The 27,839-nt window shown below is 47.2% G+C and overlaps 1 protein-coding gene across 1 annotated transcript; it reads right to left on the bottom strand.

The window, feature by feature from the left end:
• Nucleotides 1-464: 464 nt before the first annotated feature.
• LOC122368897 (lamin Dm0-like) lies at nucleotides 465-27,303 on the bottom strand. Its single transcript, XM_043343217.1, has 11 exons — nucleotides 27,193-27,303; nucleotides 24,556-24,842; nucleotides 23,663-23,792; nucleotides 23,228-23,368; nucleotides 18,672-18,838; nucleotides 16,771-16,934; nucleotides 16,029-16,172; nucleotides 7,977-8,181; nucleotides 7,164-7,309; nucleotides 6,327-6,448; nucleotides 465-1,262 (listed from the first exon to the last, which is right to left on the bottom strand). Exons 2-10 carry the CDS (start codon nucleotides 24,840-24,842, stop codon nucleotides 6,384-6,386), a joined length of 1,449 nt encoding a protein of 482 aa, XP_043199152.1. The 5' UTR covers nucleotides 27,193-27,303; the 3' UTR covers nucleotides 465-1,262; nucleotides 6,327-6,383.
• Between the last annotated feature and the right edge of the window lie 536 nt (nucleotides 27,304-27,839).

Raw genomic sequence — 27,839 nt, forward strand, 5'->3', positions numbered from 1 at the left:
TGTCCTTAATTTGTAATTTGCTTAAAACCTCGATTTTTGGCGATTTTTAAACATTTACCATTTTTTGACTGAAAACGCCATGTAGTTACATCACTAAAATCGATATATCTCAGAATTTTTGAGAAAAAAAATTCTTAAAAATTGCACAAGAGACGTCAAATTGATGGGGGAGAAGGTATGCCAAGTTTCAAGTTGATAGCGCAAGCGGTTCATGAGTTATTCAAGAAAAACGGAGGGGGGGGGGTCGGATCCGACCCCCCCCCCCCAGGCGGTCGCGGGTTAAGTAGCAAAAGAAAGTATGGAAAATATAGAAAAACGATATAACTTGCATGCATTTATTGCGAGCAATCACAAGCAGCAAAAGCATTATCATATTCATGTGAGTGAAGTGTAGAATTCTTGTCCTGTAAGAAAAAAAAAAACGCGTAGTTCATTCACCTTTCTCCGATACAGGTGTCCTAAAAGTATGTCTCATTTGCACACTTTCGCGCTCATAGATCATTCACACATTTTTTAGACAGTGTGGGAAAAAGCCACTTACCTATCCCTTATCCCTAAAGCCGTACATAACATCGGCAAGTTCAACAGCACACACCATGTGAATGTACAGTCTCTCACAAAAGTACCGATACACAGACAATGTGAGGGGCGGAGAACCGCCGGCTAAACTCGCCCCGCCCCCCCCCCCCTCGCCATCGTCACCCATCCCCAGGTCAGGTGGTTCGGTGGCTCTCAAACTTGGCAGTCCTCCCTCGGTCGGGTTTGTTGACACCGCCGCACCGAGTATCGATACGGACACTGAGCGCACTAATAACTTTTCAGTTTTCACAGGCGTCGTTCGAAAGGTAAAGGACATACTATATATATGGTGCGTTCATTCTATCGATTCCGTAGAGCAGGGTGCTCTAACGGATACAGCTGGATAAGGCAACATTGACGATCATCTAAGTGTGCATCTTATCCATATTTGTATTCCCTAAGCCACACAATATCTACAATTGCTCACATCATTTGAATGATTTTCCCCGAACTATCACGTCATTGTTTCTTATCATACATGATACAGGAAACGCATAAGCAGAAGCAGCATAGTAAGAACAAGCGATAAGTGTTTGGCACCACCGTGTTCACCCGGTGCACGCTGGTGCTGAAGGAGCGCAGCTTCACCAGCTCCCAGTTGGTGATGAAGCCCGGCCGACTGTCGTCCCATTTGTCCGTCACCTTGGCGTCTTGTAATGAGCCAATCAGCAGGGTGAACAAGCCTGCCGGCACCGGGTGGAGTATGACGTCACTTGGGGACAAAATGGACATATTACGCCACACAGGAACAATATGTGCGATATGACGTAGCGGGGGCATTCCACGTCAAGTGGGACAAAAAATGATCATTTTGAACCTCACCTCCTCCGATTTTTGCGAAACTTTGTGAAACTACTCATCTTTTTGTGAAAAGAAGGGAGACATATTTTTGTCAAGATATGACGTCACCTTTCCGAGATTCACGTCATCAAACATTGACTTAGGCAAGGCACATTATCATCTTTAAAGCGTCATAACCATTGAAGTTTTAGACATATCACCACGAGACAAAGTGTGAAATGGAGGGAATAGGTCAGGCTTTAATTTGAGGATAACAATACTGACGTAATTAACTAATTAGTGAACTTAATTAAAATTCTGATTTGTCCGTCACCTTGGCGTCTTGTAATGAGCCAATCAGCAGGGTGAACAAGCCTGCCGGTACCGGGTGGAGTATGACGTCATACGGGGACAACATATGGCATATGACGTCATAGAGGAGACAACAGGTGCTATATGACGTCATGGGAGAATAGTGACAGAGTGACGTTACAGCGACGATAACTGACTGAATAGACATAATGACGTCATCGATATATGATTGTTTATGACGTCACTGTCCACTGGACAAGTCCGATAAAATATTCGCGGCATCCTACGACAGTGACCGCTCGTGCCAATGACCTCTGAAGTCGGGACGTCCTGATCTCATACACGCTCATCGGAACTCACCAGTCACCGCCGCTGGTCGTTACAACAACGTTACCGTATAGGGGGCACACATTTTATATCTAACGTCAATTATAAATTTACTGCGACTAAACTTTCTGACTCTTACTCACCGTTGTTTCCGGCTCATGGTTAGAGAATGTGAGGTTTATTCATCGTAGGCTGCTGCCCTCTGGTGGTGAAACCACTGTGTATGGTGCTGCCACCTGTGTGTTCCCTCCTGCCTATGGAAGGGACTTAATGCAATAACACCAGCTAGAGAACAGGGTTACGGACAAAAGTACGTATCGCTAAAGTACGTAGGAAAAAAGTACGTAAGCAAAAGTACGTAGGATTAAAGTACGTACCGCAGAAGTACGTACAATATAAAGTACAGCCCTCTGCAAACTGCGTGGTAGGTATTCTTTTTTCGACAAAAATGAGAATAACGCGAATACTATGCTATCGATCATTCGGAAATCGTAACAGCAAGACGCGCTAGACCCCGCCCCTTAGATTGGCATCATCACCGTATCCATTTTTCATCTAGTTCGGCAATTAAACCCAAAAGTTTATATTTGCCCCCAAAACAAACTTTTGCATTTTGTCGCCACACAAGGCGTAAACTTTGTTTATTGATAAACCTAATCAAAGGAGTGGAGCATGGCGCATCTATTTGCAGTGAGTTCCGACCGACTGATAACATAACCTTTGAGTTATTATCGGTTTTGTCGAAAAAAGAATACCTACCACGCAGTCTGCAGAGGGCTGTACGTATGGACAAAAGTACGTCAGGGACAAAAGTACGTATCGCAGAAGTACGTACAGTATAAAGTACGTATGGACAAAAGTACGTATCGCAGAAATGCGTACAGTATAAAGTACGTATGGACAAAAATACGTCAGGGACAAAAGTGCGTATAGCTAATGTACGTAGGGTAAAAAGTACGTATGGACAAAAGTACGTCAGGGACAAAAGTACGTATCGCAGAAGTACGTAGGGTATAAAGTACGTATGGACAAAAGTACGTCACGGACAAAAGTACGCATAGCTAATGTACGTAGGGTAAAAAGTACGTATGGACAAAAGTACGTCACGGACAAAAGTACGTATGGCAGAAGTACGTAGGGTATAAAGTACGTAAACGTATGGACAGAAGTACGTCACGTACAAAAGTACATACATATAGCAAATGTACGTAGGGTATAAAGTAGGGTAAAGAAGCAAGTTAAAGAACTTGGACAAGACGCCCCAGATAATTTATTTTGCTACATAGGCCTACCTAACTTTTGTCCTACATCACCTGGAAGGCCAAATTTGTGCTCAATGTGTTCTTTGGACATTTTACTTTAACCCGCGCGGGGCTGGGGTCTCCAGCCGAACGCGCGGGGCTGGGGGGGGGTAAATTTTACCCCCCCCCCTGTTATCTCCCGAACTAATGGTCCGATTTGGAAAATTCAAACGCCAATCGAAAGATCTCATCACGAACGACTAAAAACATGTACTTAATTTTAAGTTTGAGGTCAAGGTCAAGGTCAGGTCAAGGGTACAAATTGCAAGTTCCTACAGTATCGGCCTTGCACCGTAATTGCCGAAGAATGGAGTCATGGACTGAGACTGATCGCCCAAAACGTGTTCTTAGGCTAGCATGACAATATTCGTTGCATACAATATCATTCAGAGGTCAAGGTCAAGGTCAGGTCAGGTCAGGTCAGGTCACCAAAAACAAAATATAGAAAAGGGCATGTGCGACACATGTTTTATGGGTCATTTTACTCATAGAATTCAAAAGGCACACTCAATAAGTGATATGGACCACCTCTGGATGAATTTCAGGTCGAGGTCAGGTCAAGGTCAGGTCAAGTGAGGTCAAATTTTGAAGTTGGTTGTTAAGGCCTAAAAAGGTGTCTATCTGATGCAGTTTTTCACGGCGAATCGAATGGTGCTAATTTTGTTACCGTACAAGGTCTAGAACTTCCAAAAAAGTCATTTTTCAAAAATTTTGTGTGTCGTGACGTCATACAATTTTGAATAACTCCCACATTTTTGAACCGATTCTTCTAAACCTTGGTATATAGGTGCACATAGACCACTTCTCTGACATATATTCCGGTTTTTTCGATACACTCAAAATTTTGGATTTTATAGTTATTTTCAAAAGAAGTCAGTTTTTTGAAAAAATTTGGGTCAAAATCCAAAACTTCTAAAAAACCGAGATAGCCATTTGATAGACAAAGTAGAATTACGTATATCCTTTTTTGTTGCGTCTTGATTCCTTTAAAAATGAAGATGTTAGCGGCGTTTGATCTTTTGCCGTTTTTGAGGCAAAAATGGCGAACATGACGTCACTAAAACGTCAATTTCTCAAAAAAATTCCGACGGATTTCGCTCAAATTTTCAGGGAACGTGTCAAAATGATGTAAGAAAAGGTACTGAAAGTTTGGCGGCGCTGCGCGCCGCCGTTTTTGAGATATTGCAAAAATTCGCGAGGGGGGTAAAATTTACCCCCCCCCAGCCCCGCGCGGGTTAAATTCCACCACTCAAATTCATTCACTTTTGATTCACTCCCAGCTAGGAAGTGATTTGTGAAGCAACTGCAAATGGGGCATTTTGCCCCAACCCCAGGGCAAAACGCCCCACGGCCTGAGGCAAGAAGCCCCATACTCTAGAGTCTAGCTTAAAGATTAAACACGGTAGTTGGCTAAATCTTATATGAGAGTTCCGTTAGACCGCTGGAGGCACTGCACTGAAGTTAGCACCTTCCATCCTATCAGGTGTTCAGCTTCAGCTATGACACTATTGTATGAGCAGGTTTTTCATGTGCCTCATAAGGCCAAATAATACATTATTGCAATGCAAATCAGTTAACAATACACTTCCTTTGCCATACAGTTGCTGAGAAAAATACATATAAATGCATAGAAACTTGCTGTTCGCCAGCTACCGAACATTAGGAAGTGGGTAGTCCGAACAACACACGAGGTAAAACGCCCCATGGGGCTTTTTGCCCCGCGACCTACTGAGGCGTTTTACCCCATCACGTAGTTCGGTCAGCGAACAACGCCTTGCGATCCAGCAAGACATAATTTAACACGAACCAACCCGGCATTATAAGCGTTAGACAATAGTTGTTCAAAATACATAAAAGTCGTTAACCTGATGTGGACTACAAAAGAACGCGATGGTGCATAATCAGATGACCAAACATAAAAATCACTCAAAAAACACATTTTTGGCTATATTTCCCTAGAGAGTTATCACAATTTCTTTCCAGTCTGCTCATATAATGATCATATATGTAGTGCACGTTTAACAGAAGAGAGGATCTTTCCCCAGAACCCTGTCAGTTCCGAGAAACATCGGTGAGGCCGCCAGGCGTTTTACCTCGGCGGGGCGACTTGCCCCGGTCTACCCTACGTGTGGACCAAAGTACGTCACGGACAAAAGTACGTATAGCAAATGTACGTAGGGTATAAAGTACGCACCCCACCCATGGGGTAAGTTGATCAATGTGTAATACCTTTCTTATTCTTTATTTAATGAGCATTTGTTACAAGGCATAGCAAAATTTATCGATGAGTAAATGGGCGAAAGGGACAAAGCTATATTATTTGGTACCTATATGAATTTATCATGAGTTCCCTGTAGTATGGCAACAGGGCAGCAATAAAGAAAAAGTGGCTCAACTTACACTACTATACCCCACTGCTAGCATACGTACTTATACACTACGTACTTTGGCATACGAACCGTACGTACTTTTGGCATACGTACTTTTTACACTACGTACTTTTGCATACGAACTTTTGCGTACGAACATTTGCGTACGTACTTTTGGCATACGTACTTTATACATTACGTACTTTTGCAAACTTACTTTTGCGTACGAACATTTGCGTACGTACTTTTGGCATACGTACTTTATACACTACGTACTTTTGCATACGAACTTTTGCGTACGAACATTTGCGTACGTACTTTTGGCATACGTACTTTTTACACTACGTACTTTTACATACGTACTTTTGCGTATGAACATTTGCGTACGTACTTTTGGCATACGTACTTTATGCACTACGTACTTTTTCATACGTACTTTTGCGTACGAACATTTGCGTACGTACTTTTGACATACGTACTTTATGCACTACGTACTTTTGCATACGTACTTTTGCGTACGAACATTTGCGTACGTACTTTTGGCATACGAACTTTAGCGCCTACGTATATTTGCGTACGAACATTTGCATACGTACTTTTGTCCTACGTACTTTAGCGATACGTACTTTAGTCCTAAAATCGAGAGAACAGAACTCACTGAGGATGACTGCTGTAGGCGCTTTCTGAGTCGGCGAGGTATTTTTGAATGATACTTCTAGTTACACTTCAATACTTTGATGCTGCTGGTGGACCTCTGTCTCAGCTTCCCATATGCAGGTTCTGTGGACAAGACGAGAAATATAGGTAGGTAGTGGTTTGAAGTGAAAGAGTTACATAAGGAGACAAGACTGTCGAAGATGACCACAACTCGACATACACAATGGCGAAGTGGTCTCTCACGGTATAAATGGATACATCTTATATGCAGCCTCACAAAGCGCAAACATTATGCAGCGTCACACATAACTCTAACGTAAATGTTTGATGTGACGACGTCTCACCGGAACACAAACAGCACATGCGCTGAACAGCGCTGGCTGTCCATTTATTACAATGAGTACAGTACACTGTACTGATTTCTTGTTTACATCTTTGCTCAATCAAAGGTTATACAAATATTAGCAACAAAACCAATAACCTCCAGTTGCTTTCAATTGCACTACCTACACTTATTACACTAAGAGTATCTTTCACATTGTGTGTGTCATTGTAAACAAAACATGCACACAGTGGAGCGAAAACACAAAAAGACCGCGATATATCTGACATGCTTATTGCACAATGCAACTCCCCAACAGCCAGTGGTGTCACACAGGTCAGATTCAAGCTTAAAGTGACGCCACTATGCTGTTTATATCAGTTGTGGCGTCACATCAGCGTCATGTGCTCATCTCGACCCGTTGAGAGAGTGTGCGACAGCGGCTCCGAGAGGCCGGTGGCGCCGAGCCGTCTGTTGTGGGACTGATCAGAAGCGCTGGGCGGCGCCGTCACTTACCGAGGACCCTGAACCTCAGTGTTCTCGGCGTGCCGTCATCACTTTTCCCCAGGTCTGCCTGGACCAGGGCGTCCAGGACCGTCTGACTGAGCTCATCCGTTGTGAAAAGAAACAGCAACTCCAGTCTCCGACAGGTAACCACCAGTCTGCGACAGCACAGGACACAGGCCAGTCAGCGACACCAGCCGGCCGACCGGCCGTCTGTAGGGGACTGGTCCGGTCTCCACAGGGCCAGTTCAAGTCAGGTCCGGTCCGGTTGGGCCTTGGGGTTCGGCGTTCGGGTCCGGTCTGAGACTGGGGCCGATGCAGTAGACAGTGTGCTAGCTGATATTACATAGATCACGTGCATATACCTATGGATGATAATAGCAACGTGCATTGTGCAGGCAACCCAATCCATACAACCATAGACTTCCGTATATGTCATGATATCTATGATAAAACTAATGGTTTGCTTATGTATATTTATGCAATAAATGCTTTGGTTATATCCATAGTACATAGCCCTAGCACACATACAGACAATGCGTGCTTGTTTCTATTGGTCTGGGTCTGGTTTAAGTCTGTTCTGAGTCTATTCGAGTCTGGTCTGGGTCTGTTCTGGGTCTAGGTCTGGGTCTGAAGTCTGGTTGGTCTGAGTCTTGTCGAGTCTGGTCTTGGTCTGGTCTGGGTCTATGTTTGGGTCTGGTCTGGGTATGGTCTGGATCTGGTCTGTGGCTGGTCTGGGTCTGGTCTGGGTCTGGTCTGGTCTGGGTCTGGTCTGGGTCTGGTCTGGTCTGGTCTGGGTCTGGTCTCGATGTACAGCTAACTGACCTGCTGACCGCTGTGACCGGTATATAAGTACATAGTCCACTGACCCGCCCCAGCTGCAGCCCACTCAGCTGGGAGCAGCCGTGGAGGGCAGCCAGTGAGGCGTCAGTGATGGCGCCGGACAGAGAGCAGTCGAGTGTGACGTCTTCAAGGCCGGTGAGGGCGGACAGCAGCCTCTGTAAGGCCCAAGTGGTGACACACGGGCAGTCTGGGAAACAAACACATACAGACATGGTAGTTGAATGGTGTGGGAAATAATAACCATTATGCATATTAGTGTGTTGCGCTTATGGCACAATACGACATCGGCATAAACAGTAGCAACTAGCATGGTAAGTGGAATGACATCTTTACATACCTATCTGGTGAGTTACATATCCATACTTGTTCCCTTAAAGGTAGTGTGCCACCTTTGAAAGATTTCCCATTTTATTTTTCCTAGGATACGAAGCTTCTGTTTTTACCTAATATCGCAAAGAAAATCAAAAATGGGCCTGGAATAGTGCCTTTTTCGCCTAAAAGTTTATCGGTTTTTCGATATGTATAACAACTGTAGTGGGCTGACCTGCAAACAGGCGTCGGCAACAATCGCGAATGCGGCGCACATGTGACAATAAGCAAAGGTCATTATAGAGTTACGACGTACGGGAATGAGTTATCAGCTGTCTAATCGTAGACAACACAATGTCGAGCCTTAAACTGTAAGCCTGTATTGGTATTGTTTCTTTTATTTGGCTGTCAAACATTATTTATGGTTTGAAATATGATTTTATGTAAAATAATTGATATGAAAAAGCCGTCTCTTAAGTTATGACCCCATTTCACCACATGCAAGTGGCAGAAATGACAATGATCAGCTGACGCATTTTTCTTGGCCGAAGTCAGAGCGCGCGGCCCGACGCACCACCACCGCACCACAAAGTATGAGCAGAAGCCGCGCCCAAAGCCAGGGCCCCGGTAACGTGAGGTAGCCGAGTCGGACAACGTGCGCTGACCCAAGCCGGGGCCACAGCTTTGGGCGCGGTCTACCGCATCCCCGCGGGCAGCCCCGGGCTATCACATGACACCGGGAGGACGCGCGGCCCCGGCTTGGGTCAGCGCACGCTGCCCCGACTCGGCTACCTCACGTTACCGGGGCCCTGGCTTTGGGCGCGGTCTACCGCACCACCTAACAGGCGTGTTCGAAACCGCAGGAGATGATGATGAACGGGTTTATCGAAACTTGATTGGATGAGCATATCGGTAATAGCGATTTCAGTGTGTGCATTTATTGTTCATAGTGGTGTGAAATGTGGTTGGGGTACGACCGACAACCCGTCGGGGCGAATTTCGCACTGGGGTACTCAAAATTTGAAGAATTTAAGACGTTTCCATGAGTTTTGAAGGTATGGATAAGTTCTAAAAATCCGGTTCTCCTTATCTGGGCCATTAACTCCATACGGTCCAGGAAAGCTGGCACACTACCTTTAAATGTCACCACACTACTTCCACACACCCAGCACGAGTGGTATCATATCTGCTGACATACCCGTCGTCGGTGGTATTCACCCGTCTCGACATAGATACCAGCATAGATAACATGAACTACCTGGATTGGACACTCGTTTTTGGCGCGAAAAATAAGAGGCCACTTTGGCCTCTTATTTTTAATGACGGATTTTTAATCAGTATTTTGAGAGGCTGATATCTCAGCAACCGCTGGACCGATTCGCCTGCGGTCTTTTTTGTTGGGTAGCTCCATCCTTTCTGCCCCGCAATTCACTTATCGTGATGCATTCAGGTGACCGTCGTGGCACGTGGCACGTGAAAAGTCGGGGTGTTCAAGTCGTTCTGCTGGAGTAACAATTTTGAGAGGCCTATATCTCAGTAACCACTGGGGCGATTGACTTGCGGTAACTTTTGTAGAGTAGCTGTATCCCTTCTAACAAACATTGGATACTCTTGGTGCACGTGAGTGACCCCCGCTGCACGTGCAAAGTGCAAGAAAACAGAAGAGGTGTTAAATTTGTTCCCATTACAGTAATTCAGCAACTACTGAGGCGATTTCACTGAGACTTGGCATTCATGTAGGCAGTTAAGGCACCCACCGGGCAATGCATATCCGTATGTCATGGTTGGGGTGCTATTGCACGTGCGCACGTGCAGGGGTCGCTTCCAGATCTCGAGAACAGCTGGACCGATTGCGCTCAAATTTGGTACGCGATTAGAGATCAGTGAGAAGGGTGCCGTGCAAAAGTCAGTTGGGACCCATATTGCGCGTGCGCACGTGCAGGGTGCCGCTTCCAGATCTCGAGAACGGCTGGACCGATTGCGCTTAAATTTGTCACACAATTAGAGACCGTCGAGAAGGGTGCCTTGCGAAAGTCAGTTGGGACCTATATTGCACGTGCGCACGTGCAAGGTGCTGCTCCAACATCTGAAGAACGGCTGTGTCGATTGCAATCATATTTGGCACATCGCAAGAGACCAATAGGTAGGGTGCCGTGCACCGAGGAGCCTGTAGCTCTGCGCGTGCTCACGTGCGCACGTGCACACCCATCTGTCATATCTCAGGAACGAACGGACCGATTACAATGAAATTTTGTGTGTGATTGGATGCTGACCGTGTATGAGTTTTTCTAAGTCGACGAAGGTGTGATAATGCACGTGCACACGTGCACACACCCCACATTTACAGCTAAAAACGGACAAGCCGATCTAAGTAAAAACTGGTGTGCGATTCGGAAATAACAAAGTGCATTAATTGTGTGCTCCAGCACTGAATATGCATGTGCGCAAGTACACACCCAACAGCAACAGCTTAACCCGCGCCCGGCTGGGGGTCCTGGATTTCCACGCCCTGCTGGGGGGGGTGTTTGAACACCCCCCCCCCCTTCTAACTCGGCTCCTGGGCCACGTAGCGATACGCGGAAGGCGGCGTTCGAAAGAGCGTCAAAAATAATGAGGAAATCACTTCGGTCAATTTTTTGGCCAGGTCAAAGGTCAGGTCACCAGAGGTCATTGAAGGCAAAATTTCGCCGATTTCCAGGTCGAATGTCGACAATTTCCAAGAAGCCAACGCATAACTCGGGAACCAATAGAGCTACAGCGCCGCGGAAAAGCGCATTCGATAGCCCTATTAACGCCCTTTCTGAGTAATTTCTCAGATTTGACTTAACGTCAACGGTTTTGCCTGCAGGGGGCAAAAACTGCAAAAATAGCCGATTTTTTCGGAAACAGCTTTTCTGCAATAACTTTTGACCCAAGCCTTGTACGAGCTTATTTTTACCGGCATCGTGTTCCTCTCGTCAAGACGCATCGAATGAACTATAACTTGACCTTGAAAGGTCAACTTGAAAATTTGACCTCAGGTCAAGGTCATGACCTGACCGGAAAGGGTCATGTTGCATATCAGTCGATCCGTATCGTCGAGCTGAACACATCTAAGGCGTTTTCATCGCTCTAGCATGCCTCTATCAAAAGTTATTTGCAAAAAACTGTTAGATACCATTCGTGACCTAAGATGACCTCAGGGCATAAACAAGGGTCACGGACACCATTTTCATGTTCAGTGTGTCTAAACCACTTGTAATTCAGTGTTTGGGAGTGTTTATAATGTCTTTCGTCCAAAAGAGGCGCATTTCAATTTTCTCCCATTGACTTATAATGGGGAGGTCGCAAAATGGACCTGACCTTAGGTCATCGATATCAAAATTCTGAGATATACATTTTGTACATGCTATTGCTCTTAGCAATCGCTGAAAGTTTCAAAGCGATCGGTCACTCGGTGTAGCTATGACAGACATTGAAACTTTTTATGAGGTGAGGTCACTTCAAGTGACCTGGTGACCTGACCTTGAATGACCTTGGTCTGAAATTTTCACAACCTGTGTAGAATTGATGTATGATAAGGTGTACCAAAAACGGCGGCGCGGAGCGCCGCCGTTTTTGAGATATTCGCGAAAAACCACAAGGGGGGGGGTGTTCAAACACTCCCCCCAGCAGGGCGCGGGTTAAAAACTGGAAGGCCGATTCCGATCAAATTTGCCGTGCGATTAAGGGATAAGATGACAAAGTGAATTGACTGTGTGCATCATAATGGGTGTGAGTATGCACATATGAAGGTGCACAACCCATTTTTAGAGCTGAAAAACGGGCAGAGGCTGATGGTGATCAGATTCGGGTCATAATCGATAGCGTAGCTCGCTCAGACTGGGGATTTCAGTCAGGTCAGGTATATACCTGACCTGAGCGTACTACCCAGCCTGAGTGAGCTACGCTATCGATTATGAACCGAATCTGATCACCACCAGCGTGCTCATTTTTCAGCTCTAAAAATGGGTTGAGCATATTCACACTTATTCTGATGCACACAGTCAATGCAATTTGTTGTCTTATCCCCTAATCGCACGGCAAATTTGATCGAAATCGGCCTTCCAGTTTTTAAGCTGTTAATGTTGGTTGTGCTCGTGCACGTGCACACGTGCATTATCACACCTTCGTCGACTTAGAAAAACTCATACACGGTCAGCATCCAATCACACACCAGATTTCATTGTAATCGGTCCGTCCGTTCCTGAGATATGACAGATGGGTGCGCACATGCGCACGTGAGCACGCGCGGAGCTACAGGCTCCTCGGTGCACGGCACACTACCAACTGGTCTCTTGCAATGTACCAAATATGATTGCAATCGACACAGTCATTCTTCAGATGTGGGAGCGGCACCTTGCACGTGCGCACGTGCAATATGGGTCCCAACTGACTTTGGTAAGGCAACCTTCTCGCCGGCCTCCAGTCGTGTGACAAATTTGAGCGCAATCGGTCCAGCCGTTCTCGAGATCTGGAGGCGACCCCTGCACGTGCGCACGTGCATTACCTCACCTTCATCGACTTAGAAAAACTCATGCACATTCAGTATCCAATCACACACTAAATTTCATTGCAATCGGTCAGTCCGTTTCTGAGATATGACAGAGGGGTGTCACGTGAGCACGTGAGCACGCGCAGAGCTACAACCTCCCCGATGCACGGCACTCTACTTACTGGTCTCTTGCGAGGTGCCAAACTTGAGTGCAATCGGCCCAGCCGTTCTCGAGATCTGGAAGCGGCACCCTGCACGTGCGCACGTGCAATATGGGTCCAAGCTGACTTTTGCACGGCACCCTTCTCACCGGTCTCTAATCGTGTACCAAATTTGAGCGCAATCGGTCCAGCCGTTCTCGAGATCTGGAAGCGACCCCTGCACGTGCGCATGTGCAATAGCACCCCAACCATGACATATGGATATGCATTGCCCGGTGGGTGCCTACTGCCTACATGAATGCCAAGTCTCAGCGAAATCGCCCCAGTAGTTGCTGAGTTACTGTAATGGGAACACATTTAACACCTCTACTGTTTTTTGCACTTTGCACGTGCAGCGGGGGTCACTCACGTGCACCAAGAGTATCCAATGTTTGTTAGAAGGGATACAGCTACTCTACAAAAGTTACCGCAAGTCAATCGCCCCAGTGGTTACTGAGATATAGGCCTCTCAAAATTGTTACTCCAGCAGAACGACTTGAACACCCCGACTTTTCACGTGCCACGTGCCACGACGGTCACCTGAATGCATCACGATAAGCGAATTGCGGGGCAGAAAGGATGGAGCTACCCAACAAAAACGACCGCAGGCGAATCGGCCCAGCGATTGCTGAGATATCAGCCTCTCAAAAGATTGATTAAAAATCCGTCATTACAAATAAGAGGCCAAAGTGGCCTCTTATTTTTCGCGCCAAAAACGAGTGTCCAATCCAGGTAGTTCATGTTATCTATGATACCAGTAAAACGCCTTTTGGGCGAAGAACGAGCGAGCGAGATAGTGTGCCCTGCATGCGCGGAAGGGTCACAGGATACTTCCAACGCGCTTGTGGAAAGCCCCCTTCTAACCGGTCGCTAGCGGTGTGCCAAATTTGAACGCAATCGGCCCAGCCGTTCCTGAGATCTGGAAGCGGCATTCTGCACGTGCGCACGTGCAAACGGGGTCCAAAATGACTTTTGCACGGCACCCTACTAACCGGTCCCCAACCCTGTACCAAATTTAAGCGCAATCGGCCCAGCCGTTCTCGAGATCTGGAAACGCCCCCTGCACGTGCGCACGTGCAGTAGCACCCCAACCTTAACCCACGAGCCGCTGGGGGGGCATAAAGTTGCCCCCCCCCTTTACGTTTTGTGAAATATCTCCGAAACCTGATGAGCTACGAACGTGAAACTTGGCATAGCTTCAAATGAATACCTAGGCAATGTTTGAAAAAAAGTTTGGTGGTTGTAGCACCTAAGATGACGTCACAGTGACGTCATAAAGTTTTGCCATTTTCCGATATGGACCGTTTCTGATGACGCTGAGCATGAAACTCAACTGTAAATGAACTAGACAGCACCTGCTGTCATCCTAAAACATCTAACTACACTTCCATCTAGTTTCTTACCAATAGCCGCGTTTACATAGGGCTAGTTGCCAGATAGTGGAATTCCGATACCGAGACATTTATTCCACTAACGAGACATTACAGGCACATTCCGCTGTTTCTGACGACTTATGCGGCCTTCTGGCCGGATAGGTCGTCAGAACTAGCGGAATGTGCCTGCAATGTCTCGTTAGTGGAATAAATGTCTCGGTACCGGAATTCCACTATCTGGCAACTAGCCCTATGTAAACGCAGCTAATAATGGGTCCTTTATATTCGGTCCCATATATCTGATGTATCGTGAGGAATATGAGAGTCGCAAATCTATAATTTCACTTATGACGTCACTGTGACGTCATTTCAAATGGGATCAACACCAAATTTGGACACAACCTCGGCTAGGTATTCCGAAAGATGTGTGCAAAGTTTCGCTTCTCTATCTCTTCGCTTTGCGACAATATCGTCGCAGAAGTAAAGGGGGGGCAACTATATGCCCCCCCCCCCCCCCCCAGCGGCCGGCGGGTGGCGCAGAGGCCCAGCGGCCGCCGGGTTAACACATGCAGATGAATTATCTGATGGAGACCTAACTGTGTACCGAGTTTCAATTCAATCGGCCCAGCCGTTGTGCCGTTATTGAGGTTGCAATTTGGGGGTTCTTAAAAAAATGTCCAACTTTACCACGCGCCACGTGCGGTGGTTGGCATGAACGCATGGTGGTCATCACACCACAAAACTTTTACGTCCAAGTGACCAAACGGTCTTCTTTACGTTAGTCTGTGCTCATTACATATTCAACCACTCACATCGTTAACCTATTCTGGCACTGTTACTGACCATACATGACTTTCTTGAGGAACAAAGCACATTGTGTAATCGACTAAACTAATATCAATCAGCATTGCACATGAAATCACACATGCAGATAACCACCTCTGAATATGTCATATAAACCGTTGACATCATACCATTCTAAGGTACCTGGATGAACTGTCCCGTACAGACATGTGCATGGGTCCGAGAAAATGGATCTGGGATCTGATCCCACGGATCCTGATCTCGGATCCGACGGGATCATATATCCAGCTGTTTGATTTGTCGAGGGATCCGTAGGGTTCATAGATCAGAGTCTATTTTTTTTTTGCTTGGGATCCATTGAGATCAAAGATCCTCGCTTATTTTTCGTCAACACAGATATCCCAAAAAATCACTTGTTGCAGCTCACAAACATTCTGTTTTAGTGATTTTATGTGATTGCATGTCATAATCCATAGTTTTGTGGCACTAATTGGCTTAGAAACACTTGTAAACCTGGTTCCAAATGTTTTTCGTGGCGGGATCCACTCAGATCACAGATCCACGTTCTTGATTTATCGTCAGGTGCTATGAGATCATAGATCCAGAATAATTTTTTCCACGCCGGATCCTGTGGGATCATGGATCCTAGTCTGCAGTTTACTGCGAGACCCACTGAGATCATAGATCCAGCACTCGGATCTATGCACATGTCTGGTCCCGTATATTCATTCCTGGTTCACCTCTGCTGGGACGGTGTTACCACGCACGGCTACTCGGTGTCATCACTATACCTAACCACTCATACCGATAAACTGTCCAAACCACCGCCACTCACTGAACATGGTCAGCTTGGTAACCCGTGGTCCCAGCTCCTTGGCCAGCTGGTTGATGACGTCGTTGTCCGCCTGTCCTATGACGACCGTCAGCCCATGGTCGGGCCGTCTTACCAGAGTCTGCGGCTCCCCCGTCTCCCCCGGTCCTGTCGGAGAGAGAGCCGCGTCAGCTGACTGCGGTCGGGCGGAGCTGCCGCCGGGTCGGGAGGCCGCTGACATTATGGTGTCAAACACTGATGTAGACGACACTTATACTGACACAGCCGACACTGGCACCAACACAGCCGACTTGACACTGCTGAGCAGTTTTGCATTGCCTGTGCTTATGCGATGCATTGCTATTGGTCAGTACCTTTACCTATAATAATATGTAAACGAACACATATATTGTTCAATTTGGCACTTGGAAAGTATAGAGGTGACTTCTGACCTCAACATGATGAGTTGAGGAAATTTATCTGAAATAGAATGTAACACAATACAGGTAGAGTGCAAAACGACTGCAATTGATATGCCTACAAATCTGTTGTAATGCTGATAATGCCTAATTGATACATGAGAGAGGCTACGATACTCCCATTGAAATTTAATAAAGATCGGATGCTTTGCTAAGACTGTTATTAAATAAATATTACAATTGATGCTAGGTATTATAAAACATATATCTTCAGCTACAACTGTCTGCTCGCTTCTCCCCAGTCAGAATTGAACTTATTCGGTTCCTCTCTCTCTGCAGGACCTCACCGAAAACGTCCAGCCTTCCCAAGGACGGTGGAAGTAGTCGCACCCACTGCCCCGTTGAGTCGGAGGGTGCAGTCACGGTCAGTTCCTCCATACCCTCGGAGTTCTGCAGGATGTTTGTCAGCGATTTCTCGCTCAGGCCCGGCGGGAAACATAGCTTCTTTATGCTGAAAACAGCCATTGATGTCAGGATTAAATGAAGCGGTCATCTGTTGCTAACTATCAATCGTTAAATAAGCATAGCCATAGCGCTATAAACATTAATTAACCCGCGCACCGACGGGGGAGGTCAAAGATGACGTCACAGGGGTCGAAAAAGTCAAAATGGCGGCGCTAGATAAGGAGAGAGTTTTTCTCGAATAACTTTCGAATTAGTCATGATAGGAACAAACTAAGGGCATCATCGTGATCCTCTCGTCAATCCGCATCGAATGATATATATGTTGACCTCGAAAGGTCAAGGTCAAAGGTTGACCTCAGGTCACGTGACATCGAGGTCATCATGTATATCATTCGATGCGTCTTGACGGGCTGAACACAATGAGACCATCCGCGCGGCTGTATCTTGTTCCTGTACGGAGTTATTGGCAAAAAACCTTTGGTGACCTTTGATGACGTCACATGACCTTACAGCTGCCCAACAGCAAAAAAGACCTTAAGGTAGTGAAGGTTGATCGTATATGAAGTCATGTATGGTATATGGGGCCATTCCGACCCGTTTTAGTGGTAAAAACAGGGAGTTGATTTTTCCCCATTGACTTATAATGGGGAGGTCGCGAAATTGACCTGACCTTAGGTCACCGACATCAAAATTCGGAGATATACAAATTGTAGCTACTAATGACCTAATAACATCCTGCGACTTTCAAAGGCCTCCGACATCTACTGTAGCTCTGGCACGGTGACAAAGTTGCAAAAACTGACTTGAGGTTGGGTCATTCAGTGACCTGGTGACCCGACCTTCAAAGTTAGGAGGTTCAAACTTGCACACCATGTGTAAAATTGATAAGAGAATAGTCGTACCAAGTTTCGCGGCGCTACGCGCCGCGGTTTTCCCGCTATCCGCGAAAAACCTCAGGGGGGGGGGGCGGATATCCGCCCCCCCGTCGGCGCGCGTGTTAACTAAGCAAGCGCTACCCTGCAGAGGGGAGGGAGGGTTGGTGCCGAAGGGAAGGGGAGGGAGGGTTGGACAGAGAGAGAGAGAGAGAGAGAGAGAGAGAGAGAGAGAGAGAGAGAGAGAGAGAGAGAGAGAGAGAGAGAGGGGGGGGGGGGAGAGAGAGGGATTTTTTTATAAATTTAGTCCCAACCTTTTGAATGGAAGGATTCACAAGGACAGAGCCACCGCTAAGCAGAGCTTGTTGCGATGACCCTGCCCTCTACCCTCCGATCGCGCAATTCCTGATCTATGGCAGAATTTAGAGTCCGAAGTTTAACGTACGCACATAGCCGCGCACGGCCAGTCCCCTCACTGACTTCGTCTGGCTACGGCCTGCCACCAACCGCAACCATACCCGCCAGGAGGCTCATAAACATCGAGTGCCCATTGCGCTTCGAACCCGGACTGTCAAACCGGGACGCGAGCTGTCACCTCGCGGAGTCCAACGCTCTACCGACTGAGCTACGGGACCGGCAAAATGATAGAGGGGATGATACGGGAATGATAGAGGAGAGAGAGGGGGGGAGAGACAGACAGACAGACAAACAGACAGACAGACAGACAGAAACTGAAAAAATGTACACAGGCAAAGAAGATGCTGAAGACCACTGCAAGACAGACGCACAGGCAGAGACAGCAGAAAGAAAGGGAACCCTGGAAGGCCACACACAAATGGGTAAAGGTGCATGGAAGTGAAGCTCAACCTACACATGGCAATGCTCACCCCATCGTCGGCGGCTGCACTAACCTGGTATTCTTAGACTCGAGCAGCTTGTTAAAGGCAGATATCTCCGCATCTAGTGCCACTTTGGTGTTCATCAGAGCCTGTTGCTTCTCCTTTTGCTGTTGCATCTCCTCCAGTTGACGCTTTATCACTTCATCTTTGTCCTTGCTCGACGACCGCTCGTGATCCAGCTGCCGGGAAAGGTCAGGTCATTAGTCACATCTCAAGTCAGAGCATACAGGGTGTCCCATAAGTTCCTTCTCACCTATATTTTTCTTTTAGGGGCTCTCTTATTTAAAGCAACGCTTAATTTATTTTGTAACTGAGCTTTTGGGGTTGCCATGGCAACTGTGAATATGCTCCACGGTAACTAATTCGTCTAGACAAAATGTTTTTTGCTAGAGAATTCACTTCCTGTGGAGACGGCTTACGCCGCAACATAGAGGTCTCCGATACGGGTACGTCTCGGTATTTAGTCCGCACGTGGGCCATTCGCGACGGTTGAGGGTGATTTAGGCCATCCAGTCTGTAGCCAATGTCTGTCGCTAACTGGACGCACAGTCAGCAGGTGACGCCGATGATTTGTCGGGAGGCAATCGCTGCAAGTTTATGCTCTTTTTTTGTCAGCTCTCAGGAGTGAGCCATGTGGTTAAAACTGTGTGGCGCCAAAGTGGCCGTCAAAAAGGTCTTAGCGTTAGAAAGTTGGTAAGCAGGCTTTTCAGGATGGATTACCAGCTGTCTAAGAGTATTATTTCGGGGTACACAACTCACGGTCACTTGGGCTTAAACTTAACGGAGGACGCAAAACAGTCGAAAATGTCTTAAAATGGCCAAACATTTGTTTCCTTATGCCTGAGGCTAAAAAACTGCAGGGCTGATGACATCAATGTGGTCATCTGGACTACTCAGTCCGTGTCCGAGATAAAACACCCGTCCAAACCCCAAAACGGTCCCATATGAGCGACGGAAAAGGCCTTCGTGTCATCACGCTTTATTCCTATGCAAAAGGCCAGGGTCACGGTAATGTGGGGTAAAATGCGTCCAGACGCTGAGCAGGTTCCGATTGATACTCCAGAAACAGTGTCGGGGACGCAGAATGCTTCACCAAGAAGATCTTGGAGGAGTTTCAGCCTTCCAGCTTAACTCGAACCGCAATTATGAACACATTTTTTTAGGAGGAAATGGTATCCGGGAGGTCGTAGGCCCATCTTCAAGCAAGACAGTGCATCAGTGCAGAGGCCAAGCAAATCTTAAAAGCAGTGTCAGGAGACTGTGATAGGCGTCTGTGGCAAGATCACATCCCAGGCAACTCATCGGATCCAAATATCATAAAAATGTGTTGGAAATATTGAATCGAGGCTCGTCGAAGCGAAGCGGTGTTCCAGCCTCGAGGAGCTCACGGCGCATGTCAAGATAGTCTGGGCTAACTTCAAGCCTGCTATGCTGCCAAACATGCCGGTTGGCATGCCGCAGCATGTATTCATGTGTTTGTCCATGAAATGGGGAGCACATTGAGGGGTCATAAACATATCAAAACGCAATGTACTCTGTTGTACATGCAAATATAAGGTGAGAACGAACTTATGGGACACCCTGTATGGTAAGGTGTGGGAGCAGAGGGCAAAGATGAGGTAAGCTCAAAATTCCGAGATCACATGTACGTTTATATATTACTATGTCAGGATCAGCTAAGGTCAATGCCCGACAGATAGGCTAACCTTCACCTGTATAGTGTGTGGGGGGGGGGGGGGTCGAATGGACGCCCCCATGGTTTTTCGCGAATAACTCGTGTAAAAAAAACTGTCAATCGCCACGAAACTTTGGGTACCCTCGCGTTAATCAATTTTACATCCACCCTAAAAATTTTATGACCCTGACCCAAATGACCTTTGACCTGTGAAGTATTTTTCGAGACCTTGTTTGGCCGGAATCGCGATTCGGCGTATGTCGGCTCGCATTAGCCGCGCGTTTGCAGTCTTTTCGTCGTTTTAACCCGCGCATGACTGGGGGGGGGGGGGGGGAGGCTCTACAGAGCCCCTCCCGTTTTTCGGCAATATCTTCTAAGCCGTTCCACGGATCAACACGAAACTTACATTACCTTCAGCGGCATCAATTTGACACCTTGTGATATAATTTCAACTTTCTATCTACCATAGTTTGGCCAGAAATGACGTCAGAGTGACGTCATGTCGGCCGATTTTGATGAAAAATATTGAATTATGGCAAACGCTCTCAAGAGCGTAGTTTTAAAGCTAGATCCAATTTCTTTACATCAGTGGACTACAAATACACGTAGCTATCAAACTGCTATCTCAAATTTTCAAAAGCTTAAAATTTTGAAAAATATGTTTTTACAATTACAAAAAATATACTTACTGATTTTTTCAAAACGTTTTTGATTTTTTTTTTTGCAAAAACTGGAATATATGTGATATAAAACACACTGATGAACTACTCTAGCAAGTTTTAGCCCAATATCTTCAAAAATAGCCAAGTTATTTGTATTTTGTCAAAATTTTACAATTACCTATATTCTTTTCAAAACCATTTTTCAGTACGTTTTTTACATCGTACAGAAATATACATAAATGGCACCATTGTGTTGCTGAGCTCAAACTGCATCTTATAGGCACCTTTTTTTGTTGAAAAAAAACATTTTCAAAATTTGACTTTTCTGACCTGAAATTGACCTGACCTCCGGTAATTTCAGCTTAAAATGACCTTAAATGACACATACGACATTATTTTCGAAATCTACGTGTAAAATTGACCATAAAACATGCGTCACGTGACCGATACATGACATACAATTTTCGTGACCTAGGATGATCTGGCCTTGACCTGCAAAAGTTCGAAGTAAAAGTTCGGTACCATCAGGGTATCTAAGGCATATACCAAGGAGTGCGTAAACCAAAAATGAGCCTGATCGAATTTGTCAGCCGGCGGCAAGAGCCTAAATTCTAAACAAGCAAAAATGCCGATAATTTTTCCTTAACCTGACCTGTGACGTCATATCGGTGAACTCGAGGTCAATTAAAAGGGGTTTTACTCGACAGTTTTTCCAGCGCTATCAGACGCCGTTTGAATTTTGACGATCGGCTTGGTAGTTTCGGCGATAAGAGGGGGGGGAGGCCCTGGAGAGCCCCCCCCCCCCCAGTCACTCGCGTTATGGAATATACCCCAGTCATGCGCGGGTTAAGCTTTCGAACATGGGATATGCTGTTGCTCCCATGCACTAGGGTGCGGGTCATGGTCACTGGAAGGTCAGGTCAGGTCATTGACCTTTGATGACCTCGGCTCACTTTGTCGAGTTTACATGTTTCTATGCTAGTTTTTTAGCTGAATTCGAATTAAGCAAACGTTCAAACATTCACTAAGTAGTTTTGGTGCTTTCGTAACATGTTACGAAGCTGTCAGAGGCGGTTGCCACCTACCACGAATACCTGGCTGGTTGACCTGACCTGAACTGACCCGACCTGGCCTAAATGCATGAAGACACCATCTATGATAATGACTTACATTAGCAGCTACGCTTTACGACGTTCTAACAGGTCCCGATTTTCCCGACGATTGAGTCATTGACCTGACCTGGAAGGTCAACTGATGAACTAGGACCCTAAAATTGGGTATCATCGGCTCTCTCTTGTCACGGGCAACACGCTCGTTTTTCTGCGAAGCTCTAGTTCGATCAGGGGCCAAACGCGAAGGGGATCGCACGCACCAACGCCCTTGTGCTGTCGAAAGACGCAAAATGGCGCGTGCCGGCGAGGGATAAGCTTCAATCAATTCCCTACAGGTAACCAAAGTTTGGCGCCGTTTTTATGCTGAAGAGCGGCGAAAAAGAATTGGGGGTGTTTAACGCCACCCCCCCCCCCCAGCAACTCGCGGGCTAAGGCAGTGTGCCAAATTTTGCCGAAATCGGCCCAGCCGTTCTCGAGATCTGGAAGCGGCAGCCTGCACGTTCGCACGTGCAAACTGGATCCCAACTGACTTTTGCACGGCACCGTTCTATCTGCCTCTAGCCTTGTATTGAAGTTGAGCGAAATCGGTTCAACCGTTTTCTAGATCTGGAAGCTACCTCTGCAGAGCACGTGCGCACGTGCAGAGGTAGCTTACAAACCCAACCATACAAATGGAAATGCATTGTCTGGTGGGTGCCTATTGGGTGCCTACCCAACTGCAAGTTTTGCCGCAATCAGCCAAGTAGTTACCGAGATTGCTATTATTACAAAATCTGGCATCTCTTCGTTTTTGCACGTTGCGGTGGTACGTGCATGATGGGTCACCCACATGCATCGGCAATAGTCTAATGGTTGGGAGCAGGCAAGGAGCTACCCTAACAAATTACCGCAAGTAAATCGGTTCAGTGGTGTTGCGGATACATAAGCTTCGCAAAAGCGTGCCCACGTCCGGTGGGCCGATCATGCTCGGAAATGTCTGCTACTCTTCGTAAGACTTCGCTTGCTTCACTCGCTCGTAATAAGTCAGGCTATGTATTGCAGTTGCACTATTCCTATACGGTATACAACCTGGAGGCCCTGCTGGCAGGGCATGAGGTGGCTAAGCGGTCGAAGACTTACTGTGCGTTCCATTTCGTGCAAGCGCTTTTTCAGTGAGGCGTTGATCTGCTCCAGGTCGTTGGTTTTGCTTATGAGGTCCTCATTGCGCGCTTCAGTCTCGCGCAGCTTGGTCTCCGTGGCGGAATTGGTGGCGCGCGATTCCTTAAATAGATTTGTAAAGTGAAGATGGGGCAGAACGTGAGGGTCAAATGTGCCGCGAACGAAGGTCGAGGGGACGCAGACTTCATGTCTGACGCACTTAGCACATGGACTGGCGAATCTAAGAAACGTGGGACATTTGTGGGATTTACCTCTTCCAAAGTGCCGAAATTCATGAAATTTTCTGAATTTTCCCCAACATCGAAAGAATTGCTGGTTGGCCATTGTTATGGTAAAATTTCGTTTAAACTACACCTCAACGATGCTAACCCGAAGTGGACAGCAGAGGTAAGTTACCTTCAGGTCATCCTCCGCCCTCTTCTGGTCGACCAGCGCCTGGCTCAGTCGGTCCTCCAGTTCGCGCACCTTTGCACTCTCCAGTGGCACCTGCGTCTCGACGACCTCCTCCTGCCCTCGTGGCACCAGCCTGGCGGCCAAGTACGGATAGTGCTACACGACAGCCCGTCCCAGGCGTAGCCGGGACAAAGCACATAAGTAGTGAGAGTGACCAAAACTTCGAGGCTCCCCCATACCGCCTTCCAGCCACCGACCCAGACCGGTGTTATACGGTGTGGGTAGGCTGTGCCGCTTGACAAGTAAGTGAAGCGGCAGAGTCTACCGGTAACAGGCGACTGCTGCCAATGCTGGGCCATAGGAAACCGGTGAATAAAGAGTGGAACATCAACCTGCCCCCCGAGTGCAGTAAGTACGGGGACCCGCAGTTGCTACTCTACACGAAACCCCAACTCTAGCCGTCTGTCCTGTCCAGTAACAACCGATAACATTGATATCGACTGCCGGTCCCTGTACAAGGGCAGCTGAGGTTTTCTGTGCGTGCCCTCTGACAGCTTATCGTTGTTCCTTGTGAGGGTGCTGGGACCATTTACTCGCACTCAAAACAAGTTTACCCAAGGCCGGCGAGTAAACCGGCGTTTTGCGGGTACCCCTATCCGCAACCATTTTTATCCACCTTCCCAGGAGTCAATTTAGGGCATTACAGTTCGCAATTCATTCTGGAAAGTAGTAACACTCCACGACTATTTGCGCACCAGTGCACGCAGCCAGTCCCACCCCCCCCCCCCCTGCTGCCTCCCAGTCTTACTCCTGCTGTCTCCCAGTCTCACCCCTGCTGCCTCCCAGTCTTACTCCTGCTGCCTCCCAGTATCACTCCTGCTGCCTCCCAGTCTCACCCCTGCAGACGGCCGAATGGCGCTGTAAGCCGGCGGACCTCCTGCCGCAGCTCCTCCACGACGGTCTGACGAGTGGAGCGCTCCTCGACCATTGCCTGCTGCAGGCGAACCACCTCACTATGCAGTGCGGTGTTCTCATCCTTTTGTCTTTTCATCTCCGTCTTCAAATTAGTCACCTCGCTCTTACATCCCTTCGTCTCTTCACGTTGATTGGTCATTTCTTCGCGCAGAGCCTTCATTTCTTCGCGCAAAAAGTTCATTTCTTCACGAACGGCTGCGATTTCCATCTGGAACACATGATTCTAGGCATCTTAATTGTTCAGGTGTTATACATGAAGAACGAGCGCATGAAGCATGGTGTTACGGGCCACCGCCAGGCAGGGGTGGTGGGGGACAGAGACGGGGGTCTATAGAGCCCTTTCTGAATCATATCAAATACTTGTTCGGCACTTAAATGGTGTTTTTACATAGCATCCATTCATGGGTGTCCAAACTAAATATGAACTTCATGAGACTTAACTTCTCAGTGGCCAGAGCACAAAGCGTAAACACCCCTAAGTTATGAAAATGTTTACTTTAAACTGACCTGTGACGTCATCGGTGACATTGAGGTAAAAAGGGTTCGCTCTACATTCTAACAATGCTATCGAATGCTTTTTGAATTAAAAAAATCGAGACAGTTCCTTCGGAGAGAGGAGAGCTCTGTTGAGCCCCTCCCTCCCCCCTTCCTCAGTCCCTCGCGCTATGGAATATACACCAGTTAATTGTGGTTTTAACCAGCGCCTCGTTGAGGTCTGGTGGGTTCCTGGTTTCGCTTGGGGGGGGGGGAAGGGCCCAAAGAGGCAAGGGCCCCCTGTCGTATATCCGGTAGCAATAGTCGGATCGGAAAAATTCAAACGGCATTCAAAAGAGCTTATCAAGATGCACAAGATACGATATCTATGACCTCGATATTTACCCCTCGCGGGCCGAGGGGGGTGCCGCCCCCATTAGGTTTTTTTTCGCCATAGCTCCAACCACGCTGGCGATAGAGAGCCGAAACTTAACCCTCGCCCGCACATGCCATTTTCCCATCCTAGAACGCACATGGGGGGGGGGGTGATTGCCACCCCCCCCCGCGCCATTTCGTTCCTGTTGGAGATAGAGCTTAGCGGTAAAGACCAAAAAGATTCTTTGGGAAGGGACGAATCCAATGATACCCAGTTTTACCTTCTCAGGTCAGTCATTGACCTTCCAGGTCAGGTCAAACTAAAAAATGTTGCTGGTTTGGGTCACCGTTGGATATCAAGTGCGCTGCTTATCATATACCGATGACGATGCCGTTTTCTGGTGCCAAGCCAGCTAGAACCTCTTTGTCACACTACCCGACCAGAATTTTGGGCTGCTGAGGTCATTTCAGGTCAAGCTAGGTCAAGGTCAATTATATGTGTTTGTAAGTCTGTGTGTGTCTGTGTGTATACCGATGTGTGCACCGATTATTTATGTGTCCATATTACATGAAATCATGATCAGAGAAGCTTTTACCAAAAATGCAGTCAAAAAACTTCACAAAAAGTAAATTCAGCTAGCCTAAAACGCAATTATCTTAGATGACCTAGGTTGACCTTGACCCTGACCTCGACACCTGTACATCGTCGAACAACATGTTCCATGATAGGTGGGAGGTATGTAAGACTGGCAAAAAAGGCCGAAATCAAGGTGTCAAAAGCTCACAAGGCCCATAGCAAACGTAAGATGTTGAGAATTTGCCATTTGGGTCATGACATGACCTAAAAAACAAGGTCATATCTCCGAAACAAAAAAAAACACAGAAACTTGAAATTTTCGGTGGACATCAAGAAAGGATAGAGGAGCAGCTATACGAAAAATCAGCCTTCTGCCTCTAAAAATGTCGAGTGCAGAGCAGAAAGACTACCGGGGGGAGGGGGGTGGCAACCACCCCCTCCATGCGCAGGCGAGGGTTAACCTACCTGACCTTTGATTCAAGCTGAATCTTTTGCCACCAACCGCGTTTTCAGGCCAGGTCAGGTCACTGACCTATGACGTCATAAGGGAACCTCTGCACGGTCTTCAGATGTCGCAACTTCGCAACGCCGTCACTGCCAGAGGAGCTTTCACAGGGAATTAAAATTTGAAGGATCTAGTATCTATTACGAGTCTCACAACTTGTTTATCTCGGATTTTTCCTAAAGGTCATATGAGGTCAGGTCATTTTCGCGACCTCACCATATTATAAGTCAATGGAAAAAAAATATCCAACTAAGCCGGGAACGATCTCCAACTATTCAAGCACCCAGAATCGTGATTTGATGCACGCCTTGCAAGGTTAGATGCGTCACGTTTGCAATGTTGACCTTGCGTGACGTCATTTATGACGTCATCAAAGTCATATTAGTTTTTGTCAATAACTTCCGATCAAATTGAGCTAGCGAGTCGGGAAAGCCGCCAATGGACTCAGGAAGACCTGCCGTCGCGGGGTATTCACAAGAAATCATGAGGGGTATGTGGAAACCCGCTCCCTCAACAATTGCCCAAGTTAAAAAGTGCGACTATAAGCAGCGTCAATAAATGAATGCATTATAGGAGCGAAGTCAAGGGGTATTGTTCCAAACGATTTCCTCTGTTTTGCACACTTGCCTTGTCTCGGTGCTTTGTGGATATCACGGGGTCAGCAGATCGCTCCTCTCTAGGTCCGGCTATCCGACGCCCGGGGCCTCAATGCAAGTGTTATCCATGCCGACACCCTGTGCGGGGCTCGGGACACTTCTATGGCCGATACGGTATCTCTGCACCCGATAAGGTATGTACCTGCAGTGTATCAACTGGGAAAGCCGTAATACAGCTCAGACGATAAACACGAGGCCAATGGGAGGGGCGGGCGGGGACACTTGGCGATCATAAATACATAGTGTCACCACTGAGGCAGTGAAGTGGTGACGATTGTTGCGAGTTCTAGTTTCAGACGTCAGCTGATGTTTGTCAGCTGTTTAGTCAGCTGTCTGACGCGCAACAGCTGATACCAGCCCATGGCTATCGTAGAGGGCGTTCAAATATGCCATAGGTCATATTTGCCACGTGTATGCCACATCAGATTTTGTAGGTTGTAGGTTATAGGCTGAAGGTGAAGGTTGTACGTTGTAAGTACCAGGGCTGCGGAGTCGGAGTCGGAGTCGGAGTCGGAGTCGGTCGGAGTCGACAGTTGTGACCGGAGTCGGAGTCGGAGTCGGAGTCGATTTTAGAAACCCGAGCCGGAGTCGGAGCCGAAGACACCGAAAATCTGCCGA

Source organism: Amphibalanus amphitrite, unplaced genomic scaffold, assembly GCF_019059575.1.
Source record: "Amphibalanus amphitrite isolate SeventyFive unplaced genomic scaffold, NRLGWU_Aamphi_draft 000988F_arrow, whole genome shotgun sequence".
Lineage (NCBI taxonomy): Eukaryota > Metazoa > Arthropoda > Thecostraca > Balanomorpha > Balanidae > Amphibalanus > Amphibalanus amphitrite.

Excerpts from the sequence above, each read along its gene's own strand:
- LOC122368897 (XM_043343217.1), bottom strand. The coding sequence starts at position 24,842 with ATGGAAATCGCAGCCGTTCGTGAAGAAATGAACTTTTTGCGCGAAGAA. Across the intron at positions 16,935-18,671 it reads CTCGAGTCTAAGAATACCAG|CATAAAGAAGCTATGTTTCC; the intron begins GTTAGTGCAGCC and ends GGCTGTTTTCAG. Across the intron at positions 7,310-7,976 it reads CCGGTCACAGCGGTCAGCAG|ACTGGTGGTTACCTGTCGGA; the intron begins GTCAGTTAGCTG and ends GTGCTGTCGCAG.